General features: G+C 40.5%; 1 protein-coding gene across 3 annotated transcripts; it reads left to right on the top strand.

Moving 5' to 3' along the window:
- On the top strand, positions 1-25,180 carry MYCT1 (MYC target 1). Of its 3 annotated transcripts, XR_005933011.1 has the most exons (3): positions 1-250; positions 22,174-22,842; positions 24,386-25,180. XR_005933011.1 is itself a non-coding variant. In XM_030023357.2 (2 exons), the coding sequence occupies exons 1-2, from the start codon at positions 1-3 to the stop codon at positions 22,704-22,706; spliced, it is 783 nt and encodes a 260-aa protein (XP_029879217.2). In that variant the 3' UTR covers positions 22,707-25,180. The 3 variants fall into 3 exon arrangements, 2 of the variants coding, with proteins under 2 accessions (XP_029879217.2, XP_040981371.1); XM_030023357.2 differs by having other exon boundaries at positions 22,174-25,180; XM_041125437.1 differs by lacking the exon at positions 1-250 and adding an exon at positions 16,360-16,381 and having other exon boundaries at positions 22,174-25,180.
- Positions 25,181-26,828: the final 1,648 nt, after the last annotated feature.

The following is a 26,828-nucleotide window of genomic DNA, read 5'->3' on the forward strand; positions in this document are numbered from 1 at the left end:
ATGTGGTGTTCCAAGATAAGGCGAGCACTTGCTAATTCGAGTCCACAAGCAGGAAACGTGATACATCCATTTCCTTTCAGGCAAACAACACAGTTCCCTGGCAGCACAAAAGCATTGCTTCTACTGCTAAATCTCAAACATTCAGAAACCCATTGCTCCTCTGTGGACATACCATTCTATATTTGTTATTTGGATCTTATGGATAGAAACAGTACTTACTCTCCAATCACATGGCCACCAAAGTTTTGGGGTAAGGATTTTGTTTCTTTTTCTAGAGTATTGTTAAAGTAGCTGCTGAGATTTGCTGATGATTGCCTTAAAAAATACGCCTAGATACTTTCAAGCCTCATGTTGGAAGCAAAAGTAATTAATAGATTTTGTATTTCTTGCAGTGCAAAAGATTGTTTTCCAAATGTTTCCTTGACAAAGTTTTATCGTGTTTTTAAACTAATCAAGACAGCAGGATCTGCCAGGGCAGAATTGATTGTTTGACAAAATTCATTACTGAAGTCGGTTGAAAAGGTGTCTATTGACTTCAGTATGTTTTAGATCAGGTAGACATTCTCAACTGTTTAATGGATGTACCTACACGGAAGACATGATCTGTTTCATCTTCTGAAGAAAAAAGAGATAGCAAAAACTAAACGTGTTGCAACCTTTGGAATAAACTCTTACTCCTCCAGAATGAAAAATTATTTCTAATTTGTTGTGGTGCCTCATGATCAGATTTTCCTTGCTTTTTCCTCAATGTATGTTTTGATTATTATCCATTAAGACTGTTTTCTTTCACCCAAACCTGGGAATGGTTCATTAACTGAAATGTATGGAGTGTGAGGTGGAAGTATATGTTATACTGAAATTCCTTCAAGGTAATTGGATTCAGTGACTTGATCCTAAAGGGTTCTGTACAACCACTGTGGAGAACCTTTCCATCCAAAAAGCTCTATTGCTTGCTATGTTTAACATTAACATGTATTAGCATTTAGCATTAGAGTGAATCATATGATCTGGTTTTGTCTATTATGTTATCGCTATTAAGCAATGACCCCTCCAAGAATCTGTGCACTAACTTAAACTAAAAAATAATATGCATTAGCAAAATAGGACTTTTGTTGCATAGAAGTGCCTTGAGAAAAGAGTGGAAAATAACTATATGAGAAGATTTAAAGAAGTTCCTCCATTTCCTTAGCATAAGAAACAAGAATCTGTTGAATGCCATCCGCATGTTTCCTGCAGTGACACATATATTTTCCTACTGGGAGACCACGAGCAACTCACTTCATTTTTGTGTCTTGGGCTAAAGAGTAGGATAATGTTACTGAACGTCTTTGAGAAATACTTACAGATTAACTGAGGAAAAAATACTGTTATTACTGTTTCAGAGTCTCTTGTTGTCTGGAGGTTGTCTGCTGGACTCTGAAGAATAACTATCATTTTTGTAGAGTGGAACTACATGTAATTCTAAAATGGCTCTTTCAGAACAAAAATGAAAGTACTTTCATCAACATGTACTTTAAGAATCCTTGTGTAAAAGGTGCTGCCCCTTGTTACTGCAGATTTGCTTTCATTCTGAGGTAAATTATTGCTTTACTGTCATGGAAACATCCACAAGAAGCAGCAAAGTCATATGAAACTCTAAGAATTCATTAACCATACTGCTCAGACTGTGGGAAAGGTGTTCTCCATCTTCATGAAGAGTCAGAAAAAAGTACCTAAGAAGCGAACGTTTAAATTCCACAGCCTATTGCATGTAGCTGGCCCTGCTGGTACTGCTGTTACCCTGTCGTTCCGTTTAAAGTACTTCTCCAGGTGCACCAAGCCTGTCCTTCAATGTCAAGAGCTGCTTTTGACAACACAGAGCAGGGCATGCATGAGCTCTCTTACTGCTGTCAGGGCCAGCATCTCCTTTCACCAGCATTGCCCCCCTGGCTTGCCAGGGACTGCTGCTGTCCCCAGCCCTGATCACCTCCCATTTGCTTACGCTCTGACAGCAGATGGGCCTCACAGCTTGGGGTTTTGTGAGGAGCTTGAGTGGTCTTTCTTATTCTTCTGATAGTTTTTAGAAGAGTTAATAGCATTTCCTCTTCCTTTCCTGTAGGTGTATCATATTTGGTAGACTAGGGAGGGACGGTATATAGTCTGTGTCAGAAGACAATGGCTGACACAAGCTCACTGTGAGGAAACTTCACTTAAAATGATAGAAGTGTATTTTCTGACATCCTTGGAGATACATGACCTGAGGTGAAAATAAAACTGCACATGATAGATATAAATAACACGGAGTTCTTTATTAAATGAGAATGCAGTACTTGAAACTGATTTTTCAGGATATGGCTTACAGGCGCCTTTCACTGTTTTTCTAAGCCACCCACCATGTAGTGCTGTGAGCGTGAATACGTTACCAAGATGCAGATCCTCTTCCATGCCTGTGTGACTTCTCAGCGGCTCCCATGGACTCGGCCAAAGTGTAAAGTTCAAAATGTGTGCAAAGGTTTTCTGAGAGGAACCAACTTTTTGAGAAAAAAATAAATGCTGTAAAAATTGTTAAAGCAACTATTCATAATGATATTTAATCTCTCACATTTTTATAAGCCATCTATTGTCTAACAGCTGGTTCCTTACTCTGGAAAATATACAGGCATCCTGTTTTCTAAAGCTGTCCAGTTTCCAATTGTAACTTCACACAATAGCATCTTAGAAGTGACTCTAAGAATCTCAAAACAATGAACAAACTAAACTGTCCTCCACTTATTTATGTGTGAGCACATATAAATCTTTTTACAACTGCTCCAGGCTAGTGGAAGTGCACATGAATAAAGCTGTGTAGATAAAAACAAGATATATGCACCTTGATATAAGCCATGCTCCGTGGATTGCCTAAGTAGTCTAAATCCTCTCTCTATATTCATGCAAAGACTTAACAAATAATAATAATAATATTTAAAAAAAAAAAAATTAGCACACTTTTTTGCAAGCTCAGTGTAGAGTCAGTGACAGCCTGGAGAGTCGATAACATGCTTAGCTGCAGATCTTGCAGGAATTCTTCTTTTGAATTTAGTCTTCACCATCATCATTCTGCAGTATTTTTGAAATGCTAAATTATGCAGCAAACAGAAGCAGCAAACCAATAGTTTTGCTGGCCTAAAATCAATTCTGCTGGAAAAGAAATAAAAATGCAATATTAACCTCCTCTTCTGGTTTTAGATCATGAGTTTCATGATAGAGCTCCTGGCCCTGTCAGCAAATATCCTCTGTGTAATGTGTCACAAGCACAAAATTGGGATTCCAATTCTCACTTTGCTAGAGCTGTTCGCTACTACAGACATTGCGCGGTCTTTGTAGACGTATGTGCCTGTTTCAGACAAGTTGTCTGACCTACTCCAAGGATGCAGGAGCTCATCTCTTTCAGGTGCCAGCTTCTATGAAGCCGTGTTACCTCTGGTCACCCTACTTTGCAGTAGGATTCCATAGTACAGTAATTTGGCAGAGGCAGGAAGAGAAGCACTTAAAGCCAGCCTCTGCTGAACTTCAGCACCGTTGGTATCACATGGGAATGTAGACGGAGAATCTGGATTTATTTTTTTTTTTAATTGGTAGTTTCAGAAGGAGGTTTGGCAATAGCTGAGTGAGAAATTCAGGGTTTGGTACCCATCCATCAACTACTAATCTCATTTTTTATGTTTTAATATAGTCTTTATTGAGTTAATTTTGATTTGTAAGTTAACAGTGGAAGAAAAGATGTTTCCATTTTAATGAGGAGTGCATTTCTTGTAATTCCTAAAAGCATTTTCAGTTGCACACAATTAAATACAATAAATGGCTTCGAGACAATCCTATTTCTCCAGTGCAGATAGTAATATACTTTCAAATCAGGAAATTTAATTTAAATAGTACATTTGATCAATATGACAGCAGCAGAGAGAAAAAGTGTAAGCAGATATTAATCAACATAAACTCAGATCCCTAGACTATCCTTCAGTCTAGTTTTTCTCAACTATCTATTTAAAAATGCAACATTACAATTTAATACCTTAAAAACATTAAGGACAATTTTTCTTTTCCTGAATCAGAATCCAGGGTGGGTTTTGTCCAGTGTGTGGAAACAATGCCATGTATCTGCTGGCTTCCAGCATTTTAAGATTGCAAACTGCCTGGCACTAATACTTTAAATGTTATCACTTGACTTCATAAGCTACAAATGCACTCATGGTTTTAAATATAATGTCAAATTTTGCCTTGTTTCTCCCGCATCCCACTGATCTCCTCATTAAAATGTGTCTGCTTGCTTGAAAGAAGTCAGACTATATACTCTGCTGGAAAAGATGGTCCTTAGGCATGAACATATTCTGACGTCTGACACTGTGTTGTGATGTCATGTTAGTAGTGTAGTAATAAAGGTGGTTAAGGACTTTGTGTCATGCTTTTTATGAACTGAAATACTGCTTGTGAAGGGCAGCACTGACATGACCAGTAACACAGCTGTCAAACACAGGAAAGTCCAACCTAGACAGCCATGGGACCTGATTTCTCTTCCAGGATCCTTCATGGGTGGTAGCCATGGCAGAGTAGAAGCAAGAGCAGCAAATCCAGTCCAGTCCTTTGCAAGTGAGAAAAGAAACGTTTGGCTACCTGTGTGGTGGCCAGGTTAAGCCTGCTGGCTTCCATTCTGATGACTGTGTCAATGCATTTCCAGCATACCCACTGGGTGGTCTCTCCTCTTTCCCTTTGCTCCTCTTCACACACTTTGGACCCTTCCAGTCTAGCTTTAGCAGCAGCAAATAAAGACTCTGGGAGCTGCCTCAGCTGTCGTGCTGGAGATGTGGACACATAACAGCTCCAATTTGGAGCCAGCTGTGGAGCACTTGACAGCAGATGTGGCAGTGGTAGCTTCTACCAGGCTACTGCTCTTCCTAGTTTGATGGCTGGAAAAGACCAGCATAAACCCGAGTACCCCAGAGGGCCTTTGTCCTGGTAGACTGGGGATTGCTGATAGGGCAGAGGACTTCATTAAGCTGAAGATGCAATTCCTTTGCTGGCAGATAGGAGGAAGAGAAGGCATGACACAGAGCCACTTACAGATGCTTTACACCACTGGAGATTTCCTTCTTGGTAGAGAAAACCTTCAGGGTTGAAGTGGAACAAAGTAGGAGGAAAACATGACAAAAATAGAGCCTTGGGTTCAGGTGTAGTATCAACCTCAAGGATGTATTTCCTGAATTGCTATTTTTCTTCTTCTCTTCCATTCCCTTTTCTCCCTTTTCAAAATTTCACCCTAGCGTGCATATTCTTCCTGGTATTTTAATTTGCGACAGCCAGCCAAAATAGAGCAAGGTGACTGAAGACACTGCATCAACTGGAATTTTTTCTTGAAGTTGGTCTCTTTTTTGTCACTTCTCTGTGTTTTGGAAAACCCCAGTGATTTTAAAAGTGCAATACTTGGCAGTGTATCACACATCATAAGGAGCTCATAGCACAAGGAATAAATGCCTTCACTCTTTCTGCAGAGTCTTTGGGTTAGATCACTGGTGCCTGCAAAAGTTTGGAAGGGGGATGTGAACAAGTGAGCTTCTTTTTTTTGAAATGACTCTGCTGGAGACAAACAGCTTCAGCTTTACAGGCTCCTGTTGTTGGAAGCAGCCCCAATGGGAGAAGAGAGAGAGGGAGAGGCAAAACTCTTTCTTCCAACTTCATGATGCACTCCTCCTCTAGTATTTTAGGGAATAATTCCTTCCAGTGCTTATCCAAAGAAGTAGGACATTGTCGTCCTTCAGAAAACAGAGACTGAAAATGAGGATAGAGCCTTTTAGTGCGCAAATATGAGTATTGCCATGACCCAAAATACCACACTGTATTTTTGATGACTAAGTAAGCAGTTCTCCATTCGTACTACTACTGGGGACAATAAATGAAAATTGTATTCTGATGATAACTGACTTTTTGTCAATTTTGAATTTCTTTAACCTCATTGCATTTTTGCATTTAGTTAAAATAATATATAAACAATAGACAAAATTACCCAATAAGAAAAAAATTGAAAGCAAGCCAAATTCGTCAATACATAGTGAGAGAGAGGGAAAGGAGCAGAATGGTCCCAGCAAATGTTATCAGAGGAAGGGATGATCCATATTGATTCGGTGAAGTCAAACATATCTGAAAAAATATATCTGAGTTCTTTGGCCAGGAGGCTGTTTTAATACCTCTCCCATGTCACAGGTGGCCATATATATATAAGTATATAAAATGCAGTCTTCACACTGAATCTGCATCTCCCCCATCTGGCATACACTGACTATGTCTACACTGACAACTTTCCTGCTCAGACTTCCCAGAGTGCTTCATCATGCACTACCTTAACAAGTCTGTTTGCTTAACATATGAATTTCAGAGTCTGGCTTCTGGCTCCTTAGGGATACTGATCCATCACTCAAGACTTGCAATTCAGGGCTTTACCTCATGGTGTGTGGTGTTAAAGGAGTCAAATCACTGAGCAGACTTCTGTCCCCGTCATGATGGAGTTAATATGAGAGCCAATTGTATGTGAACAAATCCTCCTTCCAGCTCTCCACCTATCTTTTCCGTCCAAATACATGGCTCATACTTCCAGGTTTGTTATTATAGATTTTCTAGAGCTCTGCTAGTTCTTTATAGCTTGCCTAACCTTCCATCTTCTGACTAATATTTTCTCCTTTACTTATTCTTTACTATACTTATACTTTACTTTATTTATTCAAGCTGGAGCCTTTAAAAAAAGCAAAAGTTGTACATCTCCAAAGATAACTCTCCATGCCCTTAAGACCTTGTCTTTCATTCCCATTTCACAGCCAAGTATATCTACGGATGGTGGAAAAAGAGCTTGTTTTGAAGAGCATATAATCCAAATGCTTTCATGAATTGGTTTTAGTATGTCAGTGGCAAATGAATTTGGACAAGCTAATATAAAGGTAGTCTAATGCATAAAATAATACTTAGGAAGGAGGGATGCATTTCCTAGTTTAGTCAGAAAGCTCTCAGAATTGGCTGCATGAAATGGCTAGGAAAACTGGTGGAAAAATAGAGCCTTGGAGACTTTTTCTCTGTTTCTTAGCCCAGAAGATATTGATCAGATGGATTAATTAGAACATTATTCCTCTAAAATATGTGCAAAATGTTGTCTGCACTAGAAATTTCTACTTGTGTGAATGGTGTGAGTGCATAATACAAGGTATACTGCAGAAAGAGGTAGAATATTCTTATACCTCTTTGTGTCAGTCTGGTATGGACAGTCCACATCCTTGGGGCTGCAGATTTCCCCAATTCTATTAAATAACGCACCTGCAAGCATACCTGGTTTTTAGTGGCTGTGTAGCTGTGTTGAGTAAAGGCAACGGTGACATAAAGCCTCCTCCCATGTAAGGATCCTAACATGGAGTAAAATACATTGATTCTTCCCAAATTCACAAACTAGAATTGTTTTATTTTCCTATGGTCAACGTGAACTTAGGGCAGGCTAGATCCCCCAAAAGATGTTTGTGGGAATAAGCATGCTGGGAGGCAGATTTTTAGTTGGGTTGCTGGAAGATAAGACAGATGGTTCCTTCAGGTTTCAGGTCCCTATTTGAAAAATGGAGAAAACTTCCTTGTGCTGCTTTGTGGGAATATTGTCAAGAGAAAGAGGATGAGGTAAAATGTGATACAGAACCAGACAGAAAGCTGGTTCTGGTTTTGCAAATGCTTCTTGTAAACACACTCAGTTTTTTCAAGTACATTTATCTGAGGAGCACTTGTACAACACATATAAAATATGATACATTTCAACAACACTGTGAAAGACAAGGAGATCTTTATGGTAATCTTGAAATATTTCCCTCCTTATTACCAGTCTTAAATCTAGTGTACCTACAAGTTCTCCCTCCTGCTTCTCAGTGAAATGTTACATGATGCCACAAATTTAATAGTGAAGCCATATTTCCAGATTACTTAACCAAAGATTTCATTTGAATGAGTAACTTTTTTCATATTGCTGAAGAATAATTGCAATGTATCTGCATGGTGAATTTGCAGAAATCAGGACTGTGAAAATCCTACACAGCTCAGCAGAGTTTTTAGGACAGGGACCAGTTTTGGTTTTGTCTGTTACAAATGCCACACACTGGGACTTCAGTCAGACTCTGAGAACATAGTACACAGACAAAAACCAAAAAACGGCAACATCAGTAAAACTCAGCTTCACCTATATAGGACCTGAGACAGACTTTTTTTTTCACCTCTTGGAGAGGGCTGTAGGGTTGTGCATCCTCGCAGGCCCAGCAGCATCAAAGTAACTTTTGCTGCAAGGCTTCTGGAGCAACAGAGATTTCCCCATGGCAATCTCTTTTTTCCCCCTTCAGATGAGATACTGGTCCACATGAAAATCCTGTGATAGAGATGTAGAAAATGTCACATAACTAAATCACTTCTCAAGTGCTCAGGTGGTCAGAAGCTGATTTAAGTATTCCACGCAATTTTGATAACGATCATGGTAGCTAGAGGACTGCTGGGGCAAGGGACACCCACACATACCACCTTTCCTCTGCCTGAACCTGTTAAGATCTCTGCAAGGAGGAGGGTTATTGTCCTATCTACGAGGTCAAAGTCACCAGAAGATCTTCCCGTTTCCAGCTCCCCAACCACCGTGTGAGCTGACTTGGGATGTGTCACAAGGCAGCAGCAGAGCAGCCTGGGCCAGTGACTCAAACAGGACGCAGCTTCCATATAAATAGTGCTAATACTGAGACAAATGGCAACAAGGATGTGGTTTTAACTGAAGGAAGATAAAAGATAGCATGTGATGGTGAGGCATTAGCAATGGCAGCAACTGTGTTTGAACATCAGCCCTTCAGCGGCAACACGACAGCCCTGAATCTCATTCCTCTCTAACACTCAGGGTCCCTGGCTCCTCCTCTGAAGTCCTCCAGAACTATTCTTACACCAAATGAGAAATAAATCTATGACTTGTGAGGTAATTAAAAAGAAAGGCATTGCTCACCTTCCCCCTCTCAGCTTCAGGATACACCATGTTTCTGTTCCCCCTCAGCTGTGTTTGAGAAGGGCTGGTTTGTAAGCAGCTTTTCAATTGGATGTCTTATGCATGTGGCCGTACTGTTTGCTGGAGCGGCTGTGTCTGTGTGCTTCATTGTCTTCCAGGATTGCTACAGGGAGCCTGAAGCAGCCAGGCAAGAGATGCTGCACTGCACCTTCTAATGCTGCTTATGCTGGTGCCAAAGTATTGTAGGAAGCCACCACTTCCTCTGTGCTCCATCAAGGACAGGAGTCAAGGTCATATGTCAAACCTAAACGTACTCTGCCCACACTGATTTCTCCAGGAGACAGAACTGTGTCTTAGCCTTACACTGTATTTAATTTTCCAGATAGCTTTTGGAGCTACCATTTTGTATCAACTACTAGACTACTATTGTTTTGTATAAACCCTACATAAAAATTTATAACATAAATTGTATACTGTCTTCTCAAGGGGCAGAACAATCAAACTGTTCCAAATTTAATATGATTATGCTTATTTTGCTATCAGTTAAGTAAAAGATTTGACAAGCACGTGAAAGTTATCACTTCCAATACTGAAGCAAAGGGGATTATATCAATAGTCAGAGCTTACATTTAGGAAGATAATATGTAAATCCATTCCAAGATCTTATGCGCAGGCCTGTCAGAGAGATAAAAGTAGATATTAATGAGGGACCTATTTTTTTCCTTGCCCTTATTCTGGCAAGCCAAAAGAAAAGAGTGTTACTGTAGTTGGATGAAAGCAACAAACTAAGTCATGAAGAGGAGAGACCAGTCTTATTCTTGCACGCTATCTATTCAGAGCACGATTTCTTCCTTGTATATAAATTATTCTTTTAAAGTGAGTCTGTCATCCTCAGGCTGTGTTTTGTTGCATCCTAATTACTGCTTCTTTCCTGCTTTCCCCACCCCCCATACAACCACTGATTTATCAAATGCTTAACCATCTTTAGCAGGAAAGCCACAGATCTGAAGTAGTAGAAGAAAGAGGCAAAGTTTCTTCAGAGTATTATTTAAATATTAATCAAACACACAGCGCATACACTTTTTGGCAATTACACCTACTGTATTCACTGAGTATGTGGTGCTGCCCGTTGTCACATGAGCTGCTGGAGGCATCATTCTTTATTTTTCCACCAAATACAGGAATCTCATCTTTAGGAAATGAAGTATATTTCTTCTTCCAAGCACCACACCAATGAATGTGTAGGCATGTGAATGTGTCATGATAAAAAAAGGAGCTTAGTGCTGTGCTTTCTCCCCGGGACAAACTCCCTGTAGCTGCATACGCAGCTGCTAGAGCCTGGCAAGATTCATACTCATGAGTTAGTCTCAGCACATGGTAGGTGTAATCATTCTGCCTCAGTTCTTCTTGTAGAACCTGTTGAAGGAAAATGCTCTGTATTGATCCATAATATCCCATTTTACCATTGTAATTCATTTAACCAGGAGTCAAATATCTTTGTGACGCAAATGAGTGGCTGTGAGTGGTGCCATCTCCCTTATACAAAAGATTAATCTGAAGCACGGAGATGGAATGAGATGTCCACAATCACAAAAGAAGAGCACAAAGTAAAATCAAGACTCAAGACTGACCCTTTTGCCTTTGTAAGATTATCTTCATTTCATAACTTTATCCTTTTGTCTGGGAAGAAAAACAAAATCAGAAAAGACTATCAATAACAGTTAGTACAGACAACTTCATTTTTTCCTGCTTTTCAAGGTAGAAGCTTCACTTCCTATACAAACTTAAGAAAAGGTACTTATTCAGATTTTGAAGCCTATTGTGTAGTAGTTAAATTTGCACCAAGCAATCCTAAGTTGTTCTCCTAACATAATTTATTCCCCTTCTACCTGAGGAGACGTAAAAGAGACTTATGTGAGTTTGATTTTCATGTATTGAAAATGGGACAATAGTAACTTAAGTTTTATCTGTTAAATAACCTCAACCAAAACTCCATCAACAATAGAAATATATACAACATTGTTATGAAATAATGTCTAGGAAATTTTCAGCAGAATAATTAGGGGAGAAAAAAGTAGTCAGTTCAATGCAATGCAAAAACTTCTTTGGGCTCTGACACATGCTTGCAGAAGCAAACAGCCAGGGCAGTTTCTGCTTCTCAGCAGAAGCCTCTGCTTTGCTTCTCTGGCACCTTATTTGCAGAAGAAAATTAATTCCCTGTTTCAGACATTTGAATTCACAATCCAGCATCTTAACACAGACTTATGGCATATTTGACCATTAAACTGACATCTGTTAATTTTAAACCCTTTGCTTTAAAAAATTATGTTCTATTGATGCCATCTCTCAGTTATCCAGGGTAACGGAAGGATGAGCCAACCAAGCAGACACATAGCTTCTGTGGAAGGTGCATAAGTTACACAGGCAGAGTATAAATGAAGACGGAGACCATTGATGGCTCTATTGATTGAGAAGTGCAGGAGTCTCCAGGCAAGTAGGACCTGGACCAGCCTGGAGCAGACACAGCCTCCCAGGCACCGCTGGCTCGTGTGGGACAAGCACCAATGTCACACTTCACACTGAATCTCCAGCCTGGATCATCTGTCCTGGGTCATCAAGAGTTGGCTAATACTCCAGATCACTAATCGTCTCTGTCCTGGTTTCAGCTGGGATAGAGTTAACTGTCTTCCTAGTAGCTGGTACGGTGCTATGTTTTGAGTTCAGTATGCGAAGAATGTTGATAACCCTGATGTTTTCAGTTGCTGCTAGTAGTGTTTAGACTAAAGTCAAGGATTTTTCAGCTTCTCATGCCCAGCCAGCGAGAAAGCTGGAGGGGCACAAGAAGTTGGCACAGGACTCAGCCAGGGCAGCTGACCCAAACTGGCCAACGGGGTATTCCATACCATGGGACGTCACATCTAGTGTATAAACTGGGGGGAGCGGGGGCGGGGAGATTGCCGTTTGGGGACTAGCTGGGTGTCGATCAGCGGGTGGTGAGCAATTGCACTGCGCATCATTTGTACATTCCAATACTTTTATTATTGCTGTTGTCATTTTATTAGTGTTATCATTATCATAATTAGTTTCTTCTTTTCTGTTCTATTAAACCGTTCTTATCTCAACCCGCGGGTTTTGCTTCTTTTTCCCGATTTTCTCCCCCATCCCACTGTGGGGAGGGGAGTGAGTGAGCGGCTGCGTGGTGCTTAGTTGCTGGCTGGGGTTAAATCACGACAGTCTCACTTAGAAATGACACCAGTATTCACCAGCTTGTGTTTGCACAGATTCTTGTGAGTACAACGTAATTAGGTCTCCTAGCCCACATTGAAATGGATACTCACAGACGTATTTCATACAAGAGAAATCTCTGAAACTGATTGATGGTCACACAGGAAGTACTAGGAGAAAGCTCAAATTTCTGAACTGCAGTTAACTAACTGAAGAGTACAGTACTACCACATATGGACATCCTTCTGTATTCTCAAAATGTTCGCTGTTACACCTGTTCCCCAAGGAAGATAAATGTAGCAGATTTTTTCCGTTACTGGATGTAGCTCAGGTATTACTGCAGTGAAAATGTAGGAAAATCTGATTTAAATACAGATCCCTCTTCCTGCTCCTTGAATACTTGTTTATTGGGTACTTTAGATCAGTATTCAGCGAAGTTCACAAACAGCTCCTCTTCCTCCCATTCTTCCACTTTGTACAACTTTCTTAATTTTCACCTGAAGAAGACCCTAGTTTTAGCAATCTCAAAAAATAATGAGACTATAAAGAGAACACTAAACACTACTTCCATTGATGGCTATTTTTGAACAAGCAATACACAAGTTAGACCTGTCAGCAGAATACCCTGTGGCAGTATTTCAAAGGCAATATATTTCTGAGTGAGAAGAGAGTGTTTCTGAGAAACTTTACAGTTTTGGGCCCCAGTAGATTTCCTTCAGCTTGTGCCGAGACACTATGTTGTATGTATCTGTTTCATTCCTTTTGTCTATGCTAATACACGATGTACATTTAAAATGGAGGTGAGAGGGATGGAACTGGGAAGAGGAGATGGCTCCTCTCCTGGGAAGCAGCTGAGCAGGTTGCAGGGGGAGAGGGAGAGAGACTGCACAGCTGAGGGCAAGGAGCAGAAACAAGGTCCTGCCTCTCAGGTGACAGAAAGAGACACTTGAGACCCAGAGGCAAACATGCAGAGTTGCAGCACTTCTGAAAAGCACTGCATTGAGAACTTCTGTTTATAGGATGTACTGGGCAGGCTGAAATGCGGTCTTTATTTCTAGTATACCTAGTGTCTCAAGGTACTGATTGTGCCTCGTCACTCTGAGTTTTTTCTCTTTTAAAATGTTCTACTTTATATTCTGATAAAACTTGGACTTTCAGTACGAATACTTTGTGGCCTTTTGTGGGTTCTCACAGTAAGGACAAGCTCCACCTGAGGCTGTGTCTGGGTCAGGCAGGCTTTTCTCAGACCACAGACAACAGCATTGCTGTGGTGGGACTGAGGATGGTTTCAATGTATTCCTTACCCTACAGTCTTCCCAGCAACCTGAAAACCTCGTGCTTTGTTCTAACCCTGAATGTCCTCTGTTTTCTTAAATGTAGCATACATGCTCTGGTATTTCTTCCTTAATTTCAAGAATTTTAGGAAATCCTACTTAATTTTAAGATTTCACTCCAGTCACTAATGCTCTGTTCATACAAGAAATTATTTTATTCTCAGGCTCTGTGAAATAGTCTCATCAATTAAATAGTAACTATAATGCCCTATTGCACTGTGGCAAATTGTGATTTACTGTTTGATTTAGGTTCATGCAGAGGCTATAGCTTAGGCCTTATGCTCTGGTTTTGTGAGGTTGGTAAGAATGCCTTGCCAGAGGATTATTTGCTGCACACGTGGAAAAGATAAAAATTATATTACTGTCTTTGTAATGCATTAGGAATCATAATGAAACCATGTGGTAACAAAGTTTCTATCTCTGTCTGCATAAAGGAATCTTTACTTTGTTTTATATAGTTATGCCAAAGGCATTAAATTAAACATGCTGACATCTCTATCTTAGATGTTTCCGTTTATTACAATTACTCTTTATTTATCATTCCAGTAAAAATCAACTGCCAGTAATATCAAGGGAACATCATTAACTCTGAGTTGGCTTGTGGGATATCAAGATGGCATATTCTATTTGTCTGGCTTTTTATCACAACGAATTATGGTATTAGGAAACGAAGCAAATGTACTCTGGTGCATGGAGATCATTCTGGACTTCACTGTGGATGGCAAGAAATATGACTTTAAAAACAGACTTAGCCTCATGCTTCTCCATCAGCACAGTTATTTGCACAAAACTGTACAAGCTTTACTTCACTAAGCTTCTGAATACTTTTGCTGTGCCTCAGTCTACTTTCAAAGCCTCTGGAAAATGCTAGTCCTAAGTGTTTATGGCAATGTAATACAGAGTTTTTCTGAGTTTTGAGGTACTATTAACGTCTCTGTAATGTTTCCTTGGAATGTTTCTTGTTGTTTTTTTCTGACACCCTATTTTATTAGAATTAAGGTGGTTTATGTATTGTTCAGATTTCCAGCACAAATTTCCAGCAGAGGGCAATCTTGTTCCTAGGCAGGTTGCTCGTTGGTGAAGTTAACCCTCTAATAAAGAGCCGTCCCCTCTGCGTTTCAAACAGACAATTAATCCAAGGGCACAGACTGCATTTTTTTTTTTCCTTGCCATTTACCTAATAATTTTTCAGACGCTTCCGGAGCCTATTTGATTACCTGATCGAAGAAAGTATTAGAAACTGCACAAAATAACGTCAGTATGGACCTTGAGCTGTCATCTGTACCTTCTTTTTTCAAGACAGTATTAACTATATTACAACAACTCTTGACTGATACTGGGTTTTAAAACCTTTAATGGGGGTAGATGCACCACCTACATGGATTATCTATTGTAGTTCTTACCTGTCCTCACAGATAGAAATATTTTTTTTTTTATTTCCTTTGCTCTATTTTAAATCCAGTCTTTTTATTTTATCTGCACTGGACATAAAAACAACTGTTTAGTTATTAAGTGAAGTGGGAGAATTACTCTTTGTTGCTGCAGAAAAGAATCTTGCACTAGCACAAGCCGAATAAAACATCCCTCTAGCAAGCTGTGTCTGAATGCTGAGCACTGACATTTCTGGCAGCCTGTCTTACTTATTTTGTTTATTAGTTCTCACATCCTGCACAGTCTGCTTCTCCTTCACCTTTTTTTTTCCACAGATTCTGTTTTCCAGATGCCACCATCCTCCTCTGTTTGTTTTCTGGACGTCACAACTACCTGAACCACCTTGTGCTGTTGTAGCCTGTCACTGTCACTCTTTCCACAAGAGTCTTGTGTGACCTTTCTTAAACTTTTGCCATGACTAAGATCACAGCTGGTTGATATTACACAGCGATGGATTCGCCCACCCAACTGAATCATGGACTGCCTACAAATGATTAATGAGAGGCTGTTTTGCTAATACAATTAGTGACAAAAATCGGGAAGATAGTACTCTCAACACTTGTCAGATACAGACAAATTGCTTTTTTGAACTCAGCATGACGACAGCAGTACAGGATTTGGCTACTGATACCAGCCCAAGCTTTAAACAAAGTTTTCTTGGAGTCAGTAGAACCAGCATAAAATTTCAAGTAGTTCAAATCACTTCAAACCTTCTGTGGTGGGAAAAAGTGGTAAAAATGAGGCTGTGTTATAAATATCCTCTGATGACTTACCTGAACCTCACTTGAAACCTTAGACACCGAGACTCCCGTAAAGCAGTGTCTGAACCATTCTTACTAGTCAGGTTACTAGATTTGTCATTTGTAAAATGCAATTCATACTTTAATACACTAGCTGGTGCTCTACACTAAGATGTGCAATGTTCAGGTATCAATTCCCATACTGGTTTGTACAGTTTTTATACCAGCTTTTGTCACTGAGCTTTCATTTTGGGAAAAAAATATAGGGTGAGGCAGAGGCTGAGCTGGATCTTTCCATGTCTGAGATCAAAGCCTCTACCAGTTGTCAAGGCTTTTCAGTTTTGGGTCAAGGTAATGTGTGTGTGCACAAGTGTGTGTGCATGTAGGGGGAGGGATGCTCTACTAAGACAAGTTTTGAGTCACTGGCATATGACATCACTTAAAGGAAAGAGAGCTCACAAAAATGTGAGAAGGAAAGAATTAAAATGGAAATAAATTTAGAATTCTAGAATTTTGATTGAAATTATAAAAATAGGTCTTTTCCACTATACAACATGGTGGTATGTTCTGATACTTCTCATTGCTAATACAGCTGAAATCAGTGAGCTTGTGGCTGGAGCCCACATGGAATAAAGGTTGCATGTCAGGTACCCGATGCCTCATGCTATTTTTGGGCAGGTGGAAGAAAAGAAAACTGGTAAAATTACTCAGTTGCTTAAGTAAATGAACAGAATCTTGCTCTAACTTAATATGAGTAAAACATCTCCAGAGCAAGCTGAGTTTGAATGCTGAACAATGCCATTCTTGACTGACAAGCTACCTTACCACTTCTGATAACTTTAAGATAAAACTACTTAATTATTTTCCTTTTAATAAAGCAATAACAAAAAATTAACAGCTCTAAAACATAAAGATTGTAATATTTGAAAGTCACCCACTAAATCAAATCAAATGTGTAGGTATCATTTCACCCTATGGGTGTTTTCTGCCTCCTTGTGCTTAGCAATAGCATGAGCAGAACAGATGCTCGGAAAGCTAACTGGCTCTTTTTTAGCTTTATTAGCTATTATTGGCAAAGATGCAGTTCAAATTCAAGTCGTGCCTGACTAAGAGATGCTTTTCCACTTCTCTCTCCTTTGCATTTGTTACTTTATCCCATCTTCCCCTGTCCCGCCCTGGTTCTTGCTCTGAGATGCTCTCATTGAAGCTGCTACTTACATGATTTTGAAAGGTACTACTACCCCTTCATATACTTGGCCAGGTGAAAAGTTTACAAATGTATATATTTGTGAGCATGAGGCAAGGAAGATCTTGTGCCCACCTTAACTTTACACCTTGGGGAATTTATCAAAAGGCTATAGGAAAGATGCAAGTCCCAAGTATTTCCTAAGTTCAGGGAGTAAAATGTTGTTCCAGCCGAACCCAGGCAGAGCTGAGGGCAAGAGGGACATTCCTTGGGAAAATGAATCCTCAATGCAAACAAGTTTTGAATTCAAAGGGATGTCTTGCTATCTGATGTGGTCTATACACATGAAAGTAAAATGAAACCCTCACAGAAACAAGAGATTGACCTGAGTATGTCTGCAAGGATCCTGCTAAACTCCATGATAGAGGCAGGATCCTCCATCACAAAAAGCAAATCTATTTTATGAAGATTTTGGTTGATCCAGGGACTGACAAGTCTAGGTAGGGACCGTGTTGCTAATTTTTTGTGAGGTATACCCCAAGGTGAGGAGGGAGAGAACGTAGTCCACTTCTCAGAAGACTTACAGATTGGTATAAGCCCCCTTTGGTTGGCCTTGCTACTGATGTCCAGGCTGGATGGGAAGAACTTGTTTCAGGGCCATAACTAGGAAAAGCACCTTATCAGCCAGTCTATCATCTTTACTAAGAACATGTCCAAATTTCTTCTGTGTGGATTCTATAGAGTGTTAAGAACTCGCTAGAGGGTATCAACTTGATAGGATATACACTAACACTTCATATATACAGTTCCTGGAAAGTTATGAAAGCCTTAAAGAAAGCTGGAACAGCCAAGAAAAAGTTTTTCATAGCAGAGGAAATAATCCCCTGCACAAACCTGTAGCACTACATTTGCTTAACATTTTATGCAGCAATCAGAGAGGAGGGAATAGAGAGGCTTCAGAAGGAATTGCCTGATCTAGATAGATGTTGGGCTGACAGACACATGCTGGCTTGGTGTTCAGATCTGGGGGTAACATCCAGAAGTCAGGGGTGTTACTGTGGGTCCTGAACCTCCAGCCTTTTTTGCATAGACATATTGGAAGTACCATAGATAAGAAAGGTAAAGTAGCTAAGGTATTCAGTATCTTTGTCTCCTTATCCTTTTATTTCTGGTTTTGTACCTCAAAGTCTGTTGTGCATTGTTGAAAAAAACCTTTGCCCTTCACCTCAGCTGGTGTTAGAGGTGAGAGTGGAGAAAACTGACTGAGGTGGGATACCAAATCTTTTTGGTTATGGCACAATTAAATAAAGCAGGCAGTGTGAGCAGCCTGAGAAACATGCAGATCAAAACATATTTAGGGGACCAGCACCTGGGGAGTTATTGTTATTGGCAGCATCCTTACTTTATCTCCATGATAATGGAGATATGCACAGCTCTCAGGAAACCATGACATGCACAGCTTAGGAAACCATAAGGTACTATAATGGCTCCTTGGGAGACACTTTGTGTCAGTATTGCTCTGACCCTCCTGAAAGGCTAGTTCTGCCCTGGCACTGCCCAGATTAAGGAAGAGAAAAACAACTCTGTGAAAGCCAGCTGTTCCCCTACAATCCCAGGTGCAGCAAGTCCCACTCTGCCTTTGATCTTTTTCTCTGTTTGGTAGTGTTTTCTCCAATGTACCTCAGGGCTGTGATCGCTGGACGTTCTAAAAAGGAAATCAATGGGCATAGATTTACAATTCTTCAGCGTAACTTTCTAGAACTGAATTACGTTTCAGTGAAATTCATCCTCTGCAGGGAGTGAACAAAAAGCAAGTTGGGCTTATTAGTGTGACCCACAGTTCCCACTGAAGTCAGTGAGAGTCTGGGAATAGAAAGAATAAAGTGCCTGTAACCAATGGCTCTAGTGATATTTCTATAATAAGAACCAAAAGGATTAAATGTAGGTCCAAATGGAAATGGGAGCATTTGGGGTACTATACGGCAACTGCAATAGTCAGTGTAAACCCAGCTGAGTTTCCCCAGGGAATACTTTGACCCTCTATTTTTATGTTCATTTATAGGGGTAGCAAAATAGAAGAATCAAAGAAATGAAAGAAAATGAAGACATTATGAAGGGATAATTATTTGTGCTGTACCTCCAGCACAAGGGAACAGCACGTGGGAAGGACTGAAGAGGTGCACTCGATACTTTTGTCAATTCCCTCATCTGCTTTTAACAGTGTGAAATGCTGGTTTGATCGTGCAGGTGATGAAAATTATGGCTAGAGGGATGCAGGGACAAATCCTCACCATGGTGCATGGCAACCCCAGAGCCAGGTACACTTGTGCAGCTTGCTGTGCTTCTCTTTACACTCGAGCCCCACAGAGATGCCCTTCCCCTCCTCCCTGCTGGAGCTGAGAGCCCAAACAGGCGCAGGGATATCAGGTGGCTGCGCAGAGCCCTGTGCCTGGGAGTTCCCTTGGCAGTCTCAAAATACAATAAGGTAACTAGCATTCCAGCCAAGGTGTGAGCGAAATCAGCCTGAGAAAGGATTAGTTCTTGCTCCACTTTCCCATAGCCACGCAGGGACAGCAGCAGGGGTACTCACGCTGCAGCTCTAGTGTTGGGAAGTGCTGTCTTTAGGACACTCCCTGGGATTTACTCAACTGGAGGTGGCTAAGTCCTGGCTCTCCCTTCCACCTTTAGGAGTATGAGTAGGAACTTGCAGTAACAGTATGTATTAAATCCATTAAAATGGCATAATAGGCTATTCCTGACCAAAAGGGGCACCATAAGGCCTGTTGTGTCTCTGAAGATGTTTTATAAAGGGCAGAATCATGATGAGTTTGTCAGAAGGCTGCTTATGGTGGCAGAGCTCCGATCTGCAGCCAGGAGTTGCAGCACAGGATGCTGCCTGTGGGTTGTTACAAAAAGCAGACCAGACAATCACCCTTTGACTTAGCGTGCCCAGTCAAGAGTTTCTTAGTTGTAAAAATGAGGGCTTAAAGAAAAATTATATTTTAGGGTCAAGCCTAGTCCAGCTCTCAACAAAAGGACAGCAAAGCATTCCCAAAAGGGAGCAGTGCTCTGCAACAATTTCCCATGCTTTATCCTCTCCAGTCTTTGCCTTATTATCCCATTTGAAAAAGGTAATGGTTAGAAGCCTATCTGAAAGCCAAGGTTACAAGCAAGCAACAGTGGGATCGTATAGCCATCCAAAATATCAGTGGCTTAATTAGAGTGTAGATTTTCTGGGCCTCAGGGAACTTCAAGTCTATCCTGAAGAATGTAAGGTGAATAAACTTGGGTAGGAGATTCATGGTGACATCAGTAGTTCATGATAATGTTGGTCCTGTCTAGAACCACACCTGCAAAGACACGTGGGGTGAATATGCTGCCCCTCTGACAGGGTTTGATGGGAGCAGCAAGGGCTGGCTTCAAATGTAACGTTGCTTGCGGTCCCCACCCTGTAAAAATTTTATGCTAAACTTTCTGGTGCTCAAGGAGCTAATTTTCCCCAACTGCAAGTATGAATCACATAGCTAACAATTTTTTCACTGAAGGTAGAAAAATAAGAAGGTAGGTAAGGAAGGTAACAATAACTAATTCTTAAAGTGCAATTATACCAATAATCATTTAACTCTCCCCTGCTGGAAGGAAAGCAAATGTTTGCTTTCCCCCTCCTGCAGTGACCTGCCCTAAGTTTAAGCCTTGCTAGGCACTGAGGCCCGACTTTTTGAGCAAAGGTATCTGCTGGCGCGTAGTGGGGTGCCGTGCCTGGCAGCCATCCACTCCCCCCGCTGTGTGCCGGCTGCTCTCCGTAGCCGTCTCTTGGGCCACTTGCTCTCTTTGCCTCTCCAGCACCGGCTTTGGCTAATTCCCACAGCTCGGACTCAGTGTCATTATTTTGAGTTCTGGAAATGACTGTTTGTGCAGCACCATAAATTCAGGGGAAACTCTTTAAAGGCTGTTACCTTGCAAGAAAATTTTGAACCTAGTCTCATCTTGCCCTTTTTGGGCTCTAACATCTGCATCCCTGTCCTGGAGTTACTACCTTCTGTTACAGTGATCAGCTACGCACAGCGTTAGCTGGCCTGCGCTTCTGTATGCTATAGAAGTTACTCACCTTTCTCTATCTAATTAATACAATCTCCTTTTTAGCAGAAATGCTTCAGAAACATGATAACACAGCACAGACAGAATAAACATGTTTCAAGCTGTCCCATGGCTCTTTTTCACTTATTCCCTCTTCGTTTCACCAGTAGTCAACATAGTGTTCCTTCTTGTTTGAGATCCAATTCCTTCTTGAATTTTGAGGGGATCTATAAAGGTTTTGCATTCATTTCAGGCCTTATCCGGGATTACAAATGTATCTCCAAACTTTTTAGAACAGCAATAAAGCTGGTGCTTGGCTGCAACAGTAAGGGAAGTTTTCTGAAGTAACTGTCCTATTCTTAGAAATATACAAGGAAAAACTTATTCTTCCACACTGTGAAACCATGTGGGGGAGAAAACAATCCTAGCCACGCTCTTTTTTTTTTTTTTTTTTTAGATCTCTTAATTCTTGAAAGCATTTATAAAAGAACTAGAAATTTACATTTCTTAATGGCAGATTAATGCATCTTTAAATTAGGAATTGGGGATGGGAAATATTCAAGAGACTTAGTATCACTAATGCTTATCTCTGTCCATAATAATTTAGGATATAGTAATTTACATTAACTACTGTGAGGTTTTAAAGTATCTTTTACTCAGCAGTAAAAGGCTGAGACGTGTTCTTATGTTATAATAAATACAAGGCTTACTCCATTCAGAACACGGAAGAAGCTACATCACTGTTGTAATAGATGAGTTTGCAAACACGTACACATAGAACATAAAAGTCTATAAACAGAACAACAAGTCTGCATAAAACCACACCTCATATTGCCCACAGAAGCAAATGCTTGGCAGTTTTATAACACACCTTGGGGCTGGTGGGTGGCTGATTCTGGGAGACTAAAGACTTTTCCCTTGCATTGGTACAGAAACTGATATTAAATGCAAGCTACTTTCTGGATGTTGTTGAATTATGCAAATTAAAGAAAAAACACCATATAGTGAGAGCAACCTGAGCTGCTGTGTTTGTGTTGTAAAGTTGATGTATTACATCCAAAGATCTTAGGGTTTGTTCATCTTTTTAGGAGGCTGCCATCTTCAATTCATTTTCTGGCGGGAAAATCCTTCAGAGTTAATGAAATAACTTTGCTGTGTATTTTTGCTGTATTTCAGAGCAGATAACAATAGCCTTCACAGTGTCCATGGTGGTTGGACTGGTGATTGGAGGGATCATTTGGGCCTTGTTCACTTGCTTGTCCCGTCGCAGAGCTAGTGCCCACATTTCCCACGGGAGCTCCTCAGCCTTCAGCCGTCGGTCCAGACCCTCCTCCCACGGCCACACTACTGGCAGGACTGGATTTTACCGCAACAGCAGCTGCGAACGTCGGAGCAACCTCAGCCTCGCCAGCCTCACCTTCCAGCGGCAAGCCTCCTTAGAGCAAGCCAACTCTTTCCCCAGGAAGTCAAGCTTCCGTGCGTCCACCTTCCACCCTTTCCTGCAGTGTCCTCCCCTCCCCGTGGAGACGAACAGTCAGCTCATCACCCTCACTCCCACGAACACCACCACGACCCTTGTGGGAAGCACCACCAACAGCTTAAGTCGACCCGAATTCCACTGGTCTAACAACAGCCTCCGCATCTGCCATTCCACACAAACCCCCCCGCCCGCCTATGAAACCATCATAAAAGCTTTCCCAGACTCCTGAGCTAGGTCCCTGCTGCAAACACACACGTGCATTTCAGGAGGAACCTCAACCATCTCAACAATTTTCTGTGCGTGATGAAGATCTCTGAGAAGTCTCTGGCTGCCGTTGCTGAGGGGACATACATGCCAAGAGGCAGGTAGTGGCGGTTTCTTAGAGCACAATATCCCACCGTCCAAGGGATCACTTGTCTTTGCACTGCTGGCTCTAATTTACTGCTCTGCCATATGCTTGCATATTTATAGTGTTGTATCTTTAATTGTAACCATTGTATCTTTAGAGGAAAGAAAATGCTGCCACACAAAACCCAGATCATTTCTTGAAGAAACAGATCACATTAGGGATTACTGATATACACATTTCTGCAAATTTCACTATTCTGTTTCTTTTTAAAAAAAAAAAAAAAGTTCTGGTTTTACGTATTTTCCCAAGGATGTTAAATTTTCAGAGAACACCTTCCATTACCCACCTTCTTCCTATAACCACAGAAACCCTTCTGTCTGAGGAACCTTAGATGCAGACCTTGTAGAAGATTTAATGTCACAGTCCTGGCTGTGGTCAGAGGCATCCTGTTCTGCTGATTGTGGAGGATCTTAAAAGACTCCATGTCAGGGCTGCTTGTATAAAATTCCCCGCAGTGGGAGAAATGTTGAAGTATACGAAGCTTCATGCAAAGAGAAGTTTCAAACAACATATTAAATGCATGGTAACAATTATAAAGAATTTTCTGTCTGCAGCCAGCAGAACAGGTAGTCACATTTTAATACCTAGTAAGGCTGTATGGAGCAGAACTCCTCATGTTTCGTTTTTCTAGTTCTGGTTATCAAGATAAGCAGCATGAATGACAACTATATTTAATTAAGTTTCCTGTTTTGCTATGGGATTACTCATTTCCTTATTTCAAATTGTTTTTCTCAAATTGTACCAACATTTAATTCTTCCTGGCAAATTATTCACTGAAATCTTGTCTTCCACTAAAGCAAGATTTTAGACATCTATGGCTGAATAGGGATTGTACAATTAGTTGGAATACGAAGATAAAGATGGAATATTTAGTTGAGGTTAACACATATTCTTGACTCATACATGTATCATGTCAAGCTAACCCCTGGCTTAGTAGAGACTAATTGCACTGATGTGAGAAGTCCAGGATTTGGAAACAGCACAGGCAAATGGGGCCTGGTTTAAGTCTTATTGTATCCATTTACTGTTAAATATTTCATGTTCAAATAAAGGATAAAGAATTTCCACAAGCAGAGGAACAGTCCTAGTCCTCACACATAAGCCTTTTTATCCTAAAAGGGCTGGGCAACTACCAGCCACAGGACTCCTGATCCTGAGGGGGCTGGTCCTGTGCTCCTGTAGAGAGAACAAGTCCTCATCTGTCTTCTGGGAGGGACTAAGATTCAGCAGCTTTTGAGAATGGGCAAAATGCTTAACATCTTACTTTCCGGGCTTTTGGAGACTGGCAGCATGCATCCCTTCGCCGAGCTCAGCACCCCTCAGGAAGCACTGGCATTGGCCTCTGAACTGCAATCTTCCAGCCCAGTATTACCCCACTTGCAAATATTACTACAAACATTGAGCTTACAAGCGTTACTGTAAACCACAAGTATTCCGTATTGTAAAGGCAAATAATTTTGCATATATTTACTGACTGGCTTTTATTGTTTTATTTTTAGTGTGCAACAGTTTCCCTTCTGGAGAGATATATGTCATTGCTAGAAGAACAACAATTAACAGAGTTTACAAAGCATTTCACTGCAGACACTATGGGTTCTAGTACATCAAGGACTTGCTGATAAGACTGCAAAACTGCATTTGGCTTGTTGCAGGCTACAGACTTAAAACAATAGTCTTCTGGAGAAAGAAAGTTGTGTTATTTCATTCTTTAATAATATTTTTTTCATTTAGAGTCTTATTGAGTCTGATGAACTTCATTGCATGCACGAGTGTGTTCACAGTGTCCTATCTCTAGAACAGGTGATGCTGCCTATTCTAACGTGCCTACGAAAAGCAGAATTCAAGCTTGCTCCCTTTGCTTATTGAGTTTCATGGACTGTTTGAAGAGACAACCTGGCCTACAGTGTGTACCCAGCTGGCCAAAACTGCTTGTTCCTTGAGAGTGAAATCATTTTAGATGAGTAAATTTTTACTCCTGGATTGTAATGCACATTACTTTACAGTAGAACTTTCCACAGCATATTATTACTTGTATTACACTATATTTAGTAAACAATGTAGGAAAGGAAGCTTAAATGTACTGTATTTTTTTCCTCCTGAAATCTGTACTGGATATCAAAACATTTTTTTTATGTCCCCTGGATTAGGGAGATTAAAAACACAGATTGTTTGGTGCATAACCAGTATGGCTGTCAGATACCTAACTACTAGTTTAAACAATGTCTGAATTGAATGTTTTGCAAGCACTCTGGAAGCTTCAGAATGTGAAATAAAGTCAGATGTTATAATCTCAAGCTCATGTTTTTCCTTAAAGATAAATGTGTTGACTTGCATAAAAGATCCTTTAAAGGGAAGGGTATCATCTTTAATTATGCAAGCTGATATAGTTGGAGTGTGAATGAGGACCTGGTCCTTCCTCTGCTTCTGTGGGGAGACACCCCAAAGCTGAAGATGTTACATGAAGTCGGAGTTGGAATTTGCCATATGAGAACACCTTCTGAGGATTACAAGTGAGAATGTCTCTCACAAATAACAGTGCTTACAGATTTTAAATTCACTAGTTTCCAAGTACTTAGACTTCAATCCACAAGTGTTTGAGCAAATGCTTCCTTTAAGCAGATGAGCAATCACTATAAGGTTCATGCTTAAACGGACTCATGCACATTTTATTGCATTAGGACCAAAGCATATTGCACAGGATCAACCCCCAAACTGAACTGTGGGATTCAGGAATCATCGGGCATTTGATGTGCAAAAGATTATACTTGCTCATTGTAATGGTCTTTCCTAGCCTTTTATTTCAACTTAAAATACTGGAAAGAAGAGATGAATTAAAAACATGTATTACTGCAGGTTTCAAGATTTCAAAGCATTCACAAGCAATGGGTTAAGCTTCACAACAATTTTGCATGTAATACATTTTCACAGTGAGAGGCAGTGATTAAAAGGGTGATCCCAGAATCACACAGGGAGTGGTAGGCAGAGCTTTGGGGGACCTCCAGATACCCTGACACCTTGTCCTGAGGTGAGCAGAGCTACTTCTCCTCTTCAGAGAGAAACAGTATTCCGTTATTGTCCGTGTGCACAAAAAACGATTGCTCCAGTTCTGATTTCAAATAGAAAACAAAATGTGACAGCTCTCTGTCTGAGAACAGTTATGTTCCAGCATCTCTACAAAAGTAGCTCGTGCTATATTCCTTGAACTGTCCCCACTGAAGAACTGCTGATCACCTCTTCAGACAGCTACTGATTATCATACTCGAACACATCAAACATGCAGTATCTGTGCCAAATCAAATTTTTAAAGTTCACTTGTAATTTACCATGAAGTTTTTGAGTCATCTCAACATCCATTCCTAAGTATAAACTGAAAGCTACATTTACTGGAAATATCCTCTCAGAGGTGAAATGACACATGCCAGATCCCTGACCTATAGGCACTTGATAAAATTAGGTGATGTCTATGATGCAATACAGCTTCTGGAAAAAAAAGAAAGAAAACACTAATTGGAAATTTACCTCTGCCAAGTCCAGAGCAGATTAAGGAAAACAGCATTGATACAACTTCACAAAGCGGAGAACAAAATTCTAGAAACCAGCCTTACAAAGTGTTAGAAAACTCAGGTAAAATTCCTATATCTTCATTTGGGTCTCTTAATAAAGGTGAGTTTTCAAAAGGGTTGAGTGCTTGGAGTTTATGTATGACTTTGTGAGGAATTATTTATTTACCTTTTTGAATGCTGAAATGGATGACAAGACCCTAATCTCTTTTTCAGTGGAATATTAATAGCGACTATAATTGACTTGGTGTTTTTCATCCAGCTGGGCTAGACAGTTTTAAGAAATCTGCTGCAACAGTCAACAGGTGAACGCCAGCAGCTCTTTTTGAAGCACACAGGGCAACAAAGAGGAGACTTTTCCAGCTTGATTTTCTGCCTCACA

The sequence above is a fragment of the Aquila chrysaetos genome, chromosome 8 (assembly GCF_900496995.4).
Source record: "Aquila chrysaetos chrysaetos chromosome 8, bAquChr1.4, whole genome shotgun sequence".
Classification (NCBI taxonomy): domain Eukaryota; kingdom Metazoa; phylum Chordata; class Aves; order Accipitriformes; family Accipitridae; genus Aquila; species Aquila chrysaetos.

What these genes read in the sequence shown, in the direction of transcription:
- MYCT1 (XM_030023357.2), top strand. Translation starts at nt 1, where the DNA reads ATGTGGTGTTCCAAGATAAGGCGAGCACTTGCTAATTCGAGTCCACAA. An exon ending in ATGGCCACCAAAGTTTTGGG is followed by an intron (nt 251 to 22,173) that starts GTAAGGATTTTG and finishes GCTGTATTTCAG; the next exon opens with AGCAGATAACAATAGCCTTC.